Source organism: Seriola lalandi, unplaced genomic scaffold (assembly GCF_002814215.2).
Source record: "Seriola lalandi dorsalis isolate HSWRI2012SDOR001 ecotype SW California unplaced genomic scaffold, Sedor1 jcf7180002052130, whole genome shotgun sequence".
Taxonomy (NCBI): domain Eukaryota; kingdom Metazoa; phylum Chordata; class Actinopteri; order Carangiformes; family Carangidae; genus Seriola; species Seriola lalandi.
The window spans coordinates 478,763-492,791 of record NW_019522683.1 but is presented as its reverse complement, the minus strand read 5'-3'; the positions used below and the strand labels follow the sequence as shown (position 1 = coordinate 492,791).

At 38.6% G+C, this 14,029-nt stretch overlaps 1 protein-coding gene across 2 annotated transcripts in view; it reads right to left on the bottom strand.

Moving 5' to 3' along the window:
• Positions 1-8,890: 8,890 nt before the first annotated feature.
• The window catches only part of arhgef18b (rho/rac guanine nucleotide exchange factor (GEF) 18b), a 43,771-nt gene continuing 38,632 nt past the window's right edge, over positions 8,891-14,029 (bottom strand). For both annotated transcript variants that reach the window (XM_023400058.2, XM_087172245.1), the window contains one exon: positions 8,891-13,661. In XM_023400058.2, coding sequence (XP_023255826.2) covers positions 13,312-13,661 — 350 coding nt within the window. In that variant the 3' untranslated portion in view covers positions 8,891-13,311. The remainder of the gene's footprint in view (positions 13,662-14,029) is intronic.

The window sequence follows — 14,029 nt, the reverse complement described above, 5'->3', positions numbered from 1 at the left end:
TTTCACATTTTTTGCCATACTATACTATGTCGTTTTTTCACATTTTTTGCCCTATTATACTATGTCTTTTTTTCACTTTTAAGGCCTTCCTATACTATGACGTCTTCATATATTACTATTCTGTGATGTTTTTTGAAGTTTTTATGCCTTATTTTACTATGTTGTTTTTTCACTTTTTTGGCCTCACTATACTATGTCATTTTTCTCACTTTTAAGGTCTCTCTATACTATGACATCTTCATATATTACTATTCTATTGTGTTTTTTGATGTTTTTATGCCCTTTTGTACTATGTTGTTTTTTTTAACTTTTTTTGCCATACTATACTATGTCGTTTTTTCACTATTTTTGCCATACTATACTATGTCATTTTTCTCACTTTTAAGGTCTCACTATACTATGACGTCTTCATATATTACTATTCTATGATGTTTTTTGATGTTTTTATGCCTTATTATACTATGTTTTTTGCTATTATACTATGTCATTTTTTCACTTTTTTTGTCATACTATACTATGTCATTTTTCTCACTCTCAGGGCCTCACTATACTGTGATGTCTTCATATATTACTATTCTATGATGTTTTTTGATGTTTTTATGCCTTATTTTACTATGTTGATTTTTCACTTTTTTTGCGATACTATACTATGTAGTTTTTTCACTTTTTTTGCCATACTATACTATGTCGTTTTTTCACATTTTTTGCCATACTATACTATGTCGTTTTTCTCACTTCTAAGGCCTCACTATACTATGAAATCTTCATATATTACTATTCTATGATGTTTTCTGATGTTTTTATGCCTTATTTTACTATGTCGTTTTTTCACTTTTAAGGCCTCATTATACTATGATTTTCTTTCACTTTTAAGGCCTTCCTATACTATGACATCTTCATATTTTACTATTGTATTGAGTTTTTTGATGTTTTTATGCCTTATTTTACTATGTTGTTTTTTTTAACTTTTTTTGCCATACTATACTATGTCGTTTTTTCACATTTTTTGCCATACTATACTATGTCGTTTTTCTCACTTTTAAGGCCTCACTATACTATGACGTCTTCATATAATACTATTCTATGATGTTTTTTGATGTTTTTATGCCTTATTTTACTATGTTGATTTTACACTTTTTTTGACATACTATACTATGTCGTTTTTTCACTTTTAAGGCCTCATTATACTATGACTTTCTTTCACTTTTAAGGCCTTCCTATACTATGACGTCTTCATATATTACTATTCTATGATATTTTTTGATGTTTTTATGCCTTATTTTACTATGTTGATTTTTCACTTTTTTTGCCATACTATACTATGTCGTTTTTTCACATTTTTTGCCATACTATACTATGTCGTTTTTCTCACTGCTAAGGCCTCACTATATTATGTAATTTTTCTCACTTATAATGCCTCATTATACTATGATGTCTTCATATATTACTATTCTATGATATTTTTTGATGTTTTTATGCCTTATTTTACTATGTTGATTTTTCACTTTTTTTGCCATACTATACTATGTCGTTTTTCTCACTCTCAAGGCCTCACTATACTATGATGTCTTCATATATTACTATTCTATGCTGTTTTTTTTATGTTTTTAAGTCTTATTGTGGTATGTTGTTTTTTCACTTTTTTGCCATACTAAATGACATGTTAAAAAACATGTCGTTTAGGAGCAACATGTTTTTTAACTATACTTTTACCATAGTAATGGTAATTTGGCATTTTTATGACTTACTATACTATGATGTTTTTTGACGCTTTTATGATTCACCACACGATGACAATTTTGAAGTTTTTATGCATATACTATGACATTTTATGCCTTATTCTACTATGACCTTTTTTTTGGCGTTTTTATGCCTTACCATACTATGATATTTTCATGCCTACCTATACTGTGACAGTTTTTGATGTGTTTACGCCATATTATACCATGACGTTTTTTGACGTTTGTATGCTTTATTATACTATGATGTTTTTTTGACATTTTCACAACATACTATACCGTGAGTTTTTATGCCTTACTATAGAATGAGCAGATGACTGAAGGCTTTAACAGTGAATGCAGTCAAAAGGTGAATCAGTGGCACTGTGCATGTGTGAACGTGTGTGTTTAACCCTCTGTTTATAATACTGGAGTACAGTGTAATCTGAAGAAATACACCACATTAAATCTTGAATACCTTTCTTTTTTGGTCTGTCTCACAGCTGCTCTTACATACTGCTAATTTGCAAGTGATGGACTGTAATTAAGAATATTCAAATGCTTGTACATGTAACATCAGAGGGATATGTTGTACTTTTTATTCCACTACATTTATTTCAGTTTTAGTCACTGGTTATTTTTTGCATACTAAGATTTTATATACAAAGATCAACTTAATATCAACTTAATTAACTTTTAATCCATAAATTAAATGTGATCCATTTTTGGATCATTGTCCATTGAATAAATTACCCACAGTATAAAAAGTAGTGAGAATTAGCTCCACTGTAACCAACTACAACAATGAATGCTTCTTACACATAAATGCATCTGTAGAAATGATCCAGTAGTGTAGCTTTATATAAAGCAATATAATGGCAGTTTCATTTTTATTTTTTGTGCTTTTACTTGTAAGGTTGGCTTTTTAATCAACTTAACAAAGACATTTTTTAACAAGTCACAAAATGTTCATAAAGAATGCATCTGCAAACTGTTCAGTGATGACTTCTTTCATTTTGGTTTTAAGCATTATTAACGTTTTCATGGTCATGTTCAGGGACTCAGAGCACTGAGTTAAGGTTGGGTAAAGATGGTGGTCTTGATTAAATATTGAAAAAGCCACCCTGGAGTTTAGGCATGAGACATGTTGTGTTGACGTTATTAATATTTAATTCAAACCACAATCTTCTCCTAACCTCAGCCAGTGCTTTTGTTGCTAAAACCTAACCACCAACCACCCACCCTGACCACCATCCCTTCAGCCTGTGTGTGGTACATGAACATAACACTTTGCGTACTAAAAAAAATACACTGTTGGGTGACGTGGTCCTATAGCAGCTTTGTTTCTTGCACAACATATGTAGTAAAACAAGTGAAATTAATATTATTTGTAGGAGACAGGGTTATGTGCACAGAGCAATATATACAAATTGACACATGGCAAACCGTTTTAGATTACAGGCTTGTTTTTTAACTCCTCTGGAGGGAGACACTTAGGTACAGTGGTGATGAGGAATGTCTAATTTTGTGTTTTTGAGGCATTTTGGTCCTGTTTTCTTTCTACATTGGTGTTGGGTTTCTGTTTTTGTGTTTAGTGAAGGATGTAGACATGTTGAATGAATTAGATCAGCAGATTTTCAAATTCAATTTTTCTTTTTTTCTGCACACTGGCACACAAACCCAATGAGCTTTGTCTCATTCTGGTGTTGCAGCAGTTAGTGGCCTTTTGGTCTTTTGGCAGCGTCTTCCTGTCTCCACTCCCCCACTCCTCCCTCCTCCCCCCAACAACAGTGGCCAGACAGCCATCCAACCCTGCCTGCCAGCTCTGGTGGGAGGCTGGCGACTGCTCCGTTCCAGCTCCTAAATCAGAGAGGCTGTGTTTAGATCTCCCCTGTAGAGCAGCTCTACACTTGCGATGAGCTCTGCTGCGCTCCACTCTTCCAAGATGAAAGGAGGAAGTGCTGAGGAAGCTGTACGCGGTTATCCTCACCCCAGTTCGTCCATTTAGAGCTGAGTTTGGATCTTTCTGGTTTAGCAGCCTGTCTAAATTCTCCCATTTTTCCTTCATCTGCTAGTGTTACGTTAAAAAAAGACGATCAAGGACAAAGAATGTTGTGGTGGTTTTGAAGATGCAAAAGCACTCATGGAAAATAATCAAAGCGCTTTTGATGATGTTGAAAGGCTTGTACTGGACGAAAGTGCACCACCTTGGGCTACATTCTTCGAAAGGGACAACAAATCCTGACAGAGAACTCCTCAAGATAATACAGAAAGGTTTAAGTGTACCATCAACAAAAGTGCATCTGCTTTACCTGACAGTGAGAGCCTACAGCTCCCTTTTACTTGCCTTAGATTCATGTCAAATCACTATCTGGATTTAATGGCTCCCTGCGGGCTCTTTGTCCTCTTTTACTATCTAACTATACATATTTTCCACTTTGTATTCCCATTTTCTTATAGGCAGCACACATATTCCCTCATGTATGTTTTTCTCAGACTTTCAGAAACATCTTTGTTGATGGCAAAGAAACTTTTACACATAGCTCCTATTGGGTCTTTCCAGGGAGAAAGTTAGCAAATTAAATTGCCCACTTCTTCACATTGGGTTTGGAGGAGGGTTTTCCATGCTTGCTGCCAGGAGGCTATTTGTCTTGGCACCACTAGCGTTTAACTTAAGGTACCAGAAATGTGTGAGAGTGCGTTTGTGTGTGTACTTTCGACTTCTTTGAAAATACCAGAGACCTCCCACACTGCATCAGCCCTGAACAATACTGCATCCTGAAGCGCAGATGGAAAATGCTTAAAGCGTTTTACTATGTAAATGAACTGAGTATTTTTTGTGAGTGAAGCACTTTGTAGACTTGTTTTTGTACAATAATGTATTGATAGAGTTTATTATTATTATTATTGTTACTGCAGCTATGGGCACTACTTGAATTTATCTGATCTTGGTAATTATTGTATTGTAGTGTAATTATTGGCTTTATATAAATTGTATATACTACTACTGAGTTCAGTAGTATAATTCTTCATTTTTCAAATAGGAATAGTTCAACATTTTGGGAAGTACACTTACACTCACATCGTCTTGCCAAGAGTTAGATGAGAGGACTGATACCATTCTCATGTCCATACACTGAATATAAGGCTAAAGCCAGAATCAGACCCTTCAGGCATGCAGCTGGCCACCATTGTCATTAGACGTTGATAATAGGTTGAATATAAGTTTTGACATTGGGTCCAATGTCAGAACAACATTGAATGCCAACATCAATTTAACATAGATTACTGATGACAGTGTTCTGTTAGGCACGTTGATGTTAAGTTATGATGTTAAGTAACTAAAATCCCAAATCTTTCAAATGTCTCATGCCATTTTAACATACAAAATACTGACATTCTAGTCGAGATAAAAACCCAACGTTTGCCAAACACATTAGTGTCTCAATTCAGGGCCGCATCCTTTGGCGGATCCAGTCCACGAAGGTGTGGCCCTTCGCAACCGTCCGCGAAGTCTGAATGAAAAATGAGTCGGTCTGGAGCATGAAGAATTTTCGCTTCGCCTCACCATCTGTGCCTGTCTTTACCATCCATTTACAAATTGCCGATCCTGTCGCCTAGCAACCATGACAACACAAAACTTTTTTTCACAAAAACTTGATAATATAAGGTCCTTGGTTTTAACAGTTGTACCATTAGCTGTTGATCTGGGCTGAAACTTGATACTTTCATTCAAAAGTGTAATGCTCAGGCTCTCTGTCGGTGTTGTTTGCTGCCATATTATTTTCATTACCGGCACGCAATGAATCTTGGGATAGGTTGGGCCATGAATGATCCACCTATTGGATCATTTGTGGCCCAGGAAAATATGGTCGCATTCTCAGCTGCATTTGAAGGAGCCTTTGAAATGGCACAGCCTAGTCACACTGCTGTTGCACAACTGGTCTTCAAATGCAGCCCCCAAAGGATGCAGCCCCTGATTAGAGACACAGCTAATGTCAATTAGTTCACATTGAGTTTTGACGTCAACCTAATTTACATTTCAAAATTTAATGTCTCTCCAGAGTTGATTGAGTCCAACATATTTCTGACGTCATATTTATGTCCAGTGGCAGCTGGGAGGACAAAAAGGGTTAAATAATGGTTTGGTGGTTCAGATCGATGTCCCCCTGCTTTAAGTGTTTATGCTAAGCTAAGCAAACTGGCGGACACAGGTATCGATCTTCTCATCTCACGCTCTGCAAGAAAGCAAATAAACATATTTAAATGTATTTTCCAAACTGTCAAACTATTTTTTTAGTATAAGACTAAGTATTGTTTTATAATTGAGTATCATAACTCTGAGAATCAAATCAGTTACGGGCTGAACTGTCACAATGGCAGCATTCATCACTTCCTGATGCAGTATAGTGAGCACACGGACACATGGGAATAAAACTGGACTGACCAGTCACTCACCAGGCTACAGCTGACTGCAAAATGCAAATGCTGTGAGCACAAAGGGCGAGTCAGCAGTGCGCACACTTCCTTTATAATCCATCTGTCCCTTTCAATTCACCTGAGGCGTCTCTTGTGGCAGAACAAAAGCCCTCCACCTGATCTGATTCCTACCTGACATAACCTTTCTCTGTAGAGGCCTTTTCACTCTTGCCCCCTTCACAGGGACTACCTTTGTTGATGCAAGATGGAAGATCAGGTGAGCAGGTGGGGGGAACAATGATTCTCATTCATCCAAAGCAAAACCATGAGCCAGACAGCATGAAATCGCTCCAAGTTTACATATCAGACTTTACGACCCATGATAAATATCTAGTGTCCAAGGAGACACACTGATGTAAAAACACAAAGTTTCTCCCAGCCACCAACCTTCATTGCTCTTTATCAAACAGTGATAACAACTACAGCCTGAAAAAAGGAATCAAAATGCCTTATCTTGGACAGACTTCTCTTTTCTAGAATATACCACAGCCTGCCAAGGAGGGTGTGTAAGCAGAGTTTGAAGCAGCCTTGGCTGAGAGACATGTTTTAGTACCGGCTATCTCTCCGTAATCACCTTGGGTGTTAGCAAAGAGGGCAGATAGAGTCCGCTTTGTGTCTTTTCAACAAGAGGATCTTTGTGTCAGCCAGGGGCAATGAAACAAGACTCAGATAAGCAGCCAACAAGCACATTCCTTCAGAACATCACTTGCAAAAACAGCAAGCTGGAGGTTACGGAGGATGTAGTCTGGTTTAGAAACATTGCTGATGTAGTTTACAAGCAGTGGTTCCCAACATAAGAACCCCACAAGGGGAAGGGTCACAAGATGATTAACAAGGTTTTTTTTTTTAGCCATGCTAGGGTCCATGACATTGTCAGTCGGCTGGTCCAGACTGAAATACCTTAAAAACTACTTGATGGATAGCCATGAAATCTTGAACAGACATTCATGGTATCCAGAAGGTGTATCTTACTGACTTTGGTGATCCTCAAACTTCCACTAGTGCCACCATTTGTAGCCTGGAGGGAAATGTCTCAATTGGATGGATCTATATGACGTTCGGACAATAGCATGGTGACAGTATCATTTAGTTCAAAGCACTTCTGTGCTTAGTATTGTCACCAAATACAGTAAATAGACCAAAACCAACAATGTGTTAGTCCATTTCTTTACAAGTTCCACCGTCTGTCTGTGGCGCTAAAGTGCACTTTTGGGTATTATATTCAGCTTTACACATTCAGCCATACACATTTGAGTGCTCTTGTGAGTAGCAGTAACAGCAGGATGGAGTATGTGGGATTGACTAAAAACCAAAAAATACAGTGCTCACATTCATCAGAAAGAAAGAACGATGATGCCCAGTGCATCCGTGTGGCTCATTGATGTGCTTTTAATAGTTTTTGAACAACTGAAGTCTATGGCAATACTTGTTAGTAGGATCAAAAGGGGCTTGTTGAAGAAAAATATAGAATATTACCAGACCTATCCTTTAAGCACAGCCTCACCAACACTCCAGCATGGCTGTAGAGTGGGTAACTTTATGTCTTCTGCTTTCTTAAAACTATTCAAACAAGAAAACAAAAAAACATTGTTTGGTTGAAATCATCTCAACCAATGAGACACATGTAAGGGTCACAAGGACACATTGCTTCATCTTGAGGTTGGGAACCCTGAATTTGAATTCTGGTGTCAGTGGCCAAGCTAGACTCTGTTAAAAGCCTAATGGCTCATTCCAACCTACATGGTGCCAAAGCACAAGGAAGCTGTTAGATCTGAGTGGAAGAACAAAAACAAATAGAAACCAACTGCTGAGATGGAGTCTATCAAACTAAGATTTTTCTGTGTTTTATGAGCCTGCAGGGAGGTTCGTCTGCACGTCAGTCTCTGGGGAGAATCTTTTTGTTTAAGTCTGTGGTGAGAAGAGCCTCTGTGACAGAATAGCAACAGCCAAGACTCCTGACTTCCTGCAAACTGCATCACATAAAACGCCTCCGAGCTGTAAGGCGGTTGAGTTGAGATGGATTGGAGGCATTAGATGAGAGGGGAAGAGACAGGGAGACATGCAATGGGCAGAGCAGTGGAAGGAACGAGACAAAAACAACAACGGAGACAAACGCAGCTTCCCTCCACAGGGGAAGCAGCCTGGAAAAATAATTGTTGAGAGGAGACAGAGAAAAGCCACTAATGACAGCAGACAATAAAAACTGGCCACTACTGTAGCGTCTTCCCAGCCAGAATGACAATAACGCAGGAACTGGCAGTCCTGCTGTTAGCAAGGTCTACAGAGGGATTGAACAGCCTCAACCACAGCACCTGAAAATAGAGCTTTGTCTGGGAATAGACTGTTATTAGGTCGTCTAAACACAGAGACAATAACACTTACTGCACCTCCTAGACACTGAGGAGGAATGGCTATGGTGCTAACTAATTGGGTGGTCAGGATTATTTTGACGAGCAGTGAGTAGAAATCTAAATAATGAGGCAGAATTATATGTTACACGCTCATGTGGTAGTTGGTGAGGGGAAAAAAACAAGAACAAATCCTTGTAAATACAAATTCACACGAATGGGAATCAACCATTGCATGCTTGACTTTAGCCTGAACAGCAATGATTCAAATCCGCTGCAAACCAAACAATTAGCTTTTGTCGACTGCGATTTAAAAACTCAAGACAATGAAAACAAAGAGAAAAATCTTTTCAACATTTTTTTTATTACTAAACTCTCTCTAAGGCAGCAAGTTCATGTCCACATGTCATTCTAACGTCTCGCAGTGAATAAAATAAAACAGTACAAAAATCAGTTTTGCTGTGTGCTACAAACGTCTTTAGACAGCTCTTGGTAAATAAAAGTTCACAGACAATAATAATAAGCATTATAAATATTCATTTTCCCCTTCAAGTATGCTACTATCCAAAGTGACTAGTGTAAAATTGGCAGAGGAAATAAAATATGTTCATGGTTATTTACACATTACAGGTCCAATGTGTGTGTATGAGAGTGTGTGCGTGTGCGTGTGCGTGTGTGTGTATAAAAAACACGATTGAAAACAACTCGGTTAGAAATGTTTCCACTGTGTTTTTGGTGGTGAGTGCATACACACACACACACAGACACAAACCCACACTGAGATACACACAGACACACACACACAGTGATGTGACTGACTGGCTTCCAAGTTTTAAAACAGAGCAAAAAGGTTAAGTAGTTCAGTACAGCAAAACAACATTTAAGACTTGAGTTGATCCAAACAGTGACAGCAACAGGCAGCATCCACCTCTCCTGTCGAGGCCCATTATAATCCACAGATAAAAGTCTCGTACCTGGAGCAGAACTAAAGTGCTCTTACACCACTTTTCCTGTTGTTTAACATCTCTCACTCACAGAATTAAAAAAGAGACACGGGGAAATACAGGAAAATGAACAAACATGTAAATAAAAGTTAATTATTTAACTTGGAAAAAGTTGTTTTACAAAAACAATGCTAACTCAAAAGTGGACCTACTGGCTTCTTCTACAGCTTTCAACCATATCATATGGTCTTCATCCGAGAATGGAGTTTGTTCAGTTGTCATATGTGAGCTAGAAGCCGTCATGATATTATCAATAGCACTTTTAACACTTCCCGCTCATGTTGGGATTTTTAAGCACTGGCTGAAGACTGTGTGAGATGGGTGAAAGCTCTGGGGGAAAAAGCTAGTAAGTAGACCTTTATTTGGGATTGTTGTGTCAAAATCTGGAAAGCCTTTTTTAATTTGGGTTCAACCCACTGAAAACCACCAAAAGTATGTTCACATGCGCATTAACAGCCCATGGTTCTTTGCGATGATGAAGTGCTGGCGTTCATAAATCCAATATTTATTCAACAACAGAGTTAAGTGAGTCCATGTACGGATCATGGAAAAAAAATCAGACACTATAGTTAGGATGTGCCGTACTCTGGCGTACCTATTTGATTTATTGTCGACTTCATGGTTTATTGTTTGTGTAGTTTGACACGTTTGTGATTTGTGGATGTGAGGCTGCAAAACAAACAGGAAATCCAAAAATTAGACCTGAAGCAGGATATGAACTGGACTACAATGTGCTGTAAACACACTTGTTATGGACACTCCCTGGAGGGTGTTTCTACAAGTAATAACACTTTGTGGACGACCACACAACCAGCACAGTGTTATTCATCCTTCATACACGAGCACAGACAGGAGCCCAGTCAGCCGAATGTCTCTTTGGTTTAACCGACTGAAACGAGCAGATGGTTTCGTTTTTTATGACTGCTACATAATCTTGGTGAAACATCACTCATGAGTTGTAGGACAAATACGACAGACACTGCACCTCGACTTCAAAGCTACAACATCAATGCAGATCAGGAGATTAAATATACACACCTTCCATTTTTGTTGATTTATACAACAGCAATGACTGATTGTGGTTTCATAAACTGCCACGAGTTTATCCAAGCAAAGGCGTACCATACTGTACATACACACATGGGTTTGTATCTTAAGTGTACATACACATATACACAAACAGACTTTTGGCTGACTTTTGCATCTTGATTCATGTCAACTATCTGTTTCTAATACAAGAATGTGTAGGATGAGGGCAGTCGGTGCAGAAGAGATCAGGTACGGTATGTACAACAATATACATAATATACATCAACACTTAGAAAACTTGCTCAAACTCCAGGTAGTGATCACACCTTCAGAGACGAGCTTATTTGGACAAAGACAAAAAGCTCTTCTAATATTTTCCTCTCCAGAGACAGAATGCATCAATGTGTCAACTACTTCAGGATTTAAAGGAATCTCATGTAGATACAGTGAGAAGTAATGGGATGGACATCCCCATATTTCTTCTGTGAAGAAAGATAAAGACTGAAATCTCAGATAATAGCTGATAGTCTTCTTTTGCTGCAGGACCACTGCACTGTACAGTACCGCTTTTCTGTCAGGCACAGAGATTTAAGACTCAGCTAATGAAATGTCATCAGCAATCATTAAAACACACCGTCAATGAGACCTGAGGGCCTCGATTAAAACGGACATCTTCATATTTAACTCAAAGATATAGCGGCTTTGCAATTTTACAAAACTGTCAAGTCAGCAAACTGAGCTCCAGAGACACAAGCTTTCAAAAAAATGACTTGTCAATCACATGAACTTTTCATTTCCTCAGTTGGGTGAAAAATGAGGACCAATGCGGAATGAGCAGGGGAATCTATAAACTTTAAAATGCTTCAGTTTTCTGTACACTCCTCGCTTTAATTTGTCCTATGAGGCTCTAGAAAACTCTGTACATGTATACAGAAGCCACGTTACAATAACTACAGTGGAAGATATAAAACTGCGTTAACACTGTGCTCCGTTATGCACATTCAGGCCTTGTTGTCATTGTCCGACTTATCTGAATGATCTTAGCCATTTACCTTTGGGATTAACAAACAGGCCTTTATTCTACTGGAGCAGCTAATGCAAAATCATGATGTTCTATTTTCTATTGATGTGATGATGGATTTTAATATTTTCAGTGCATTTCATCTCTGTTGTAACTATTACTTATGGTCTCTTTTAAGCCCACATTTTCTATTTTCTTAGCATCTGTCCAGAAATATGAAGCAGTTAAAATTTCTACCTTTAAAAGAACATACAGCATTAAATGTCCTGAATTGTACAGTACACTACAGCTCCACTAAAATACTAACAAACAGGTGTTTCTTAAAGGGATAGTTTTTGGGAAATGTACCCTAGGGTGTGACAAACTCATTGAGGCCTTTTGGATGTCTACAAGATAAACTGAATGATGCCAAATTTAGCCAAGTTTAGCTAATTTCCTGGGTGTGTAATGGGATCAATAGCAGCTCAGCTACAAGTCTGAAACATTGTCCTTTAAACTTAAAAGGTTGAGGACTAATTCAAATAAAGTACATACTCAAATTTACACAAATCTCTGTTGCAAATGTCTATTAAAGAAGTGAACCTACTTTTGAAAATGCTGGGAAATATTGTTAATTGGTTAAATAAAACGGTTTAATTTTTAACCCTCAGTGTTTTTGAGGAGAGCTGCTTCTATGAAATGCAGGAACAGACCTAGAGAAAGCTATACTGACATTACTGACACAAGAAAGGCATCCCTGAGTTTGTCCCACTCTGCTTGGGCTGGAAAAACAGTACAACTTGCCAAAAGCCAAATTATCCCTTAATTGAAACAAAGTAATATTAAACAACAGTGTGAAAAAACAGGTTGGTGACCAATTGCAAGTCAGGTTTCGGAACCACTGGCAGCACTACAGATGTAATCCACAATGTCAGCCATCTGCAATAAGCATGATTAAGCAGAACAAGAAGAACTAAATTAAAAGAACCTTCACAACTGTACAACCAAACAACACACATTTTGTCCACAAAAGGTCATTCATAAGTCTGGAATGGAGTATTTACACTGTGCAAATGAAACATCAAGAAGAGAGTGTCCGGGTATTAAGAGTTCTTCTGAGTTTCTGTTGAATCATTTCTTGTGGTTCCAGGTCCAGTAGAAGCAGAGGTTTAAGGCCGGGGCTCCGCCGCTGCACCTTTCACTTTGTACATGCTTCACTAACCAGCCTGACCAGAGTCTCCTGAAATGCACCCAACCGTTTTTCTTTCACATTGTTCCTTTCAGTCAAATTACCTTCAGCCCTTGCAGCTAAAGTCTTTGGGTTGTTGCGACTTCATTTAAACCTTTTCATACTTGTTTCAAGACACCTTTGTTCTGCCAAAGGTTCCCTCTTCATACTTGTTGAGAAAAAAAAATAAAAAAAGAAGAAACCGTTTAAAAGAAAGTCCTCTTTTTTGAATAAAATGTTGTGATTTTTTTCTGTGAGCCACTGTAGCTCTGACAAAGGCTCTCTGCAATAGACTGCTGCAACTTTGTACATACATTTTAACTACCTGACCTCAACAGTCAATAACAACACACCTGCCCACACTGATCATCGTCACTTTACCACATATAAGTGGCTCCTTGCAATGGACCTTGTGGTTGATTGGGGATCAGTAACCATCCCAAAATAGTTTTTCTTTTATCGTTTTTGTGATCAGTGCTTGATCTGAGGGCAGCAGAACTGGAGTTTAGAAAAAGATGACGTCCTCCTTGTTGAGGTCCTCTGTGGGGATCTTGTACGGAGGCGGCATGCTGTGGCTGTGGCTGTGGCTGTGGCTGTGGCTGTGGCTGAGCCCGTGATTTACCGGGACATGGGCCTGGGCGTTTGGACTGAGGCCCTGCGGCTGCACGTGGGACTGGAACTGGAGAAATCCGCTGCTCTGTGAGTGGGGAGGCATGGTGGAAGTCTGCATGGAGGGCTGAGGATGGGACTGTGCAGGAGGCATGGGGGGCTTCTGAATATTTGCAGGGAGGGAGGTACTGACCGAGGAGGTGGTTTGGCTGTCTGGTCCTGCGCTGTCTGGAGGACTGAGTTGATCTGTCAGAGACATAAAGTAAAGATCATTACAGAACAAGGGATTACACCAAAAATAGCATAAAAACTACCGACACATTAGTCAATTGTACTCGTTTAATACAGCAGGGCTTACTCACTCTAACTGAAATCTATCACATGTAATCCTGCCAGTGTTTTTTGTCAGTAGTAACTGCAAGGACACCGGATTAAAGTGTTAAAATGTCTGTGTCAGCAGTACAGCCTGCCATTAATCACAGTGAAGCATGTGAAATTGATAGGTGTTTACACAGGGTGAGGCTGGGCATGAAGGCTGCTTTAGAGAGGAACGTGATCGGGTGGAGTCGGGTTTGCCCAGGTGGACAATGTGTGTGTCTCATGTTTGTGTGTCT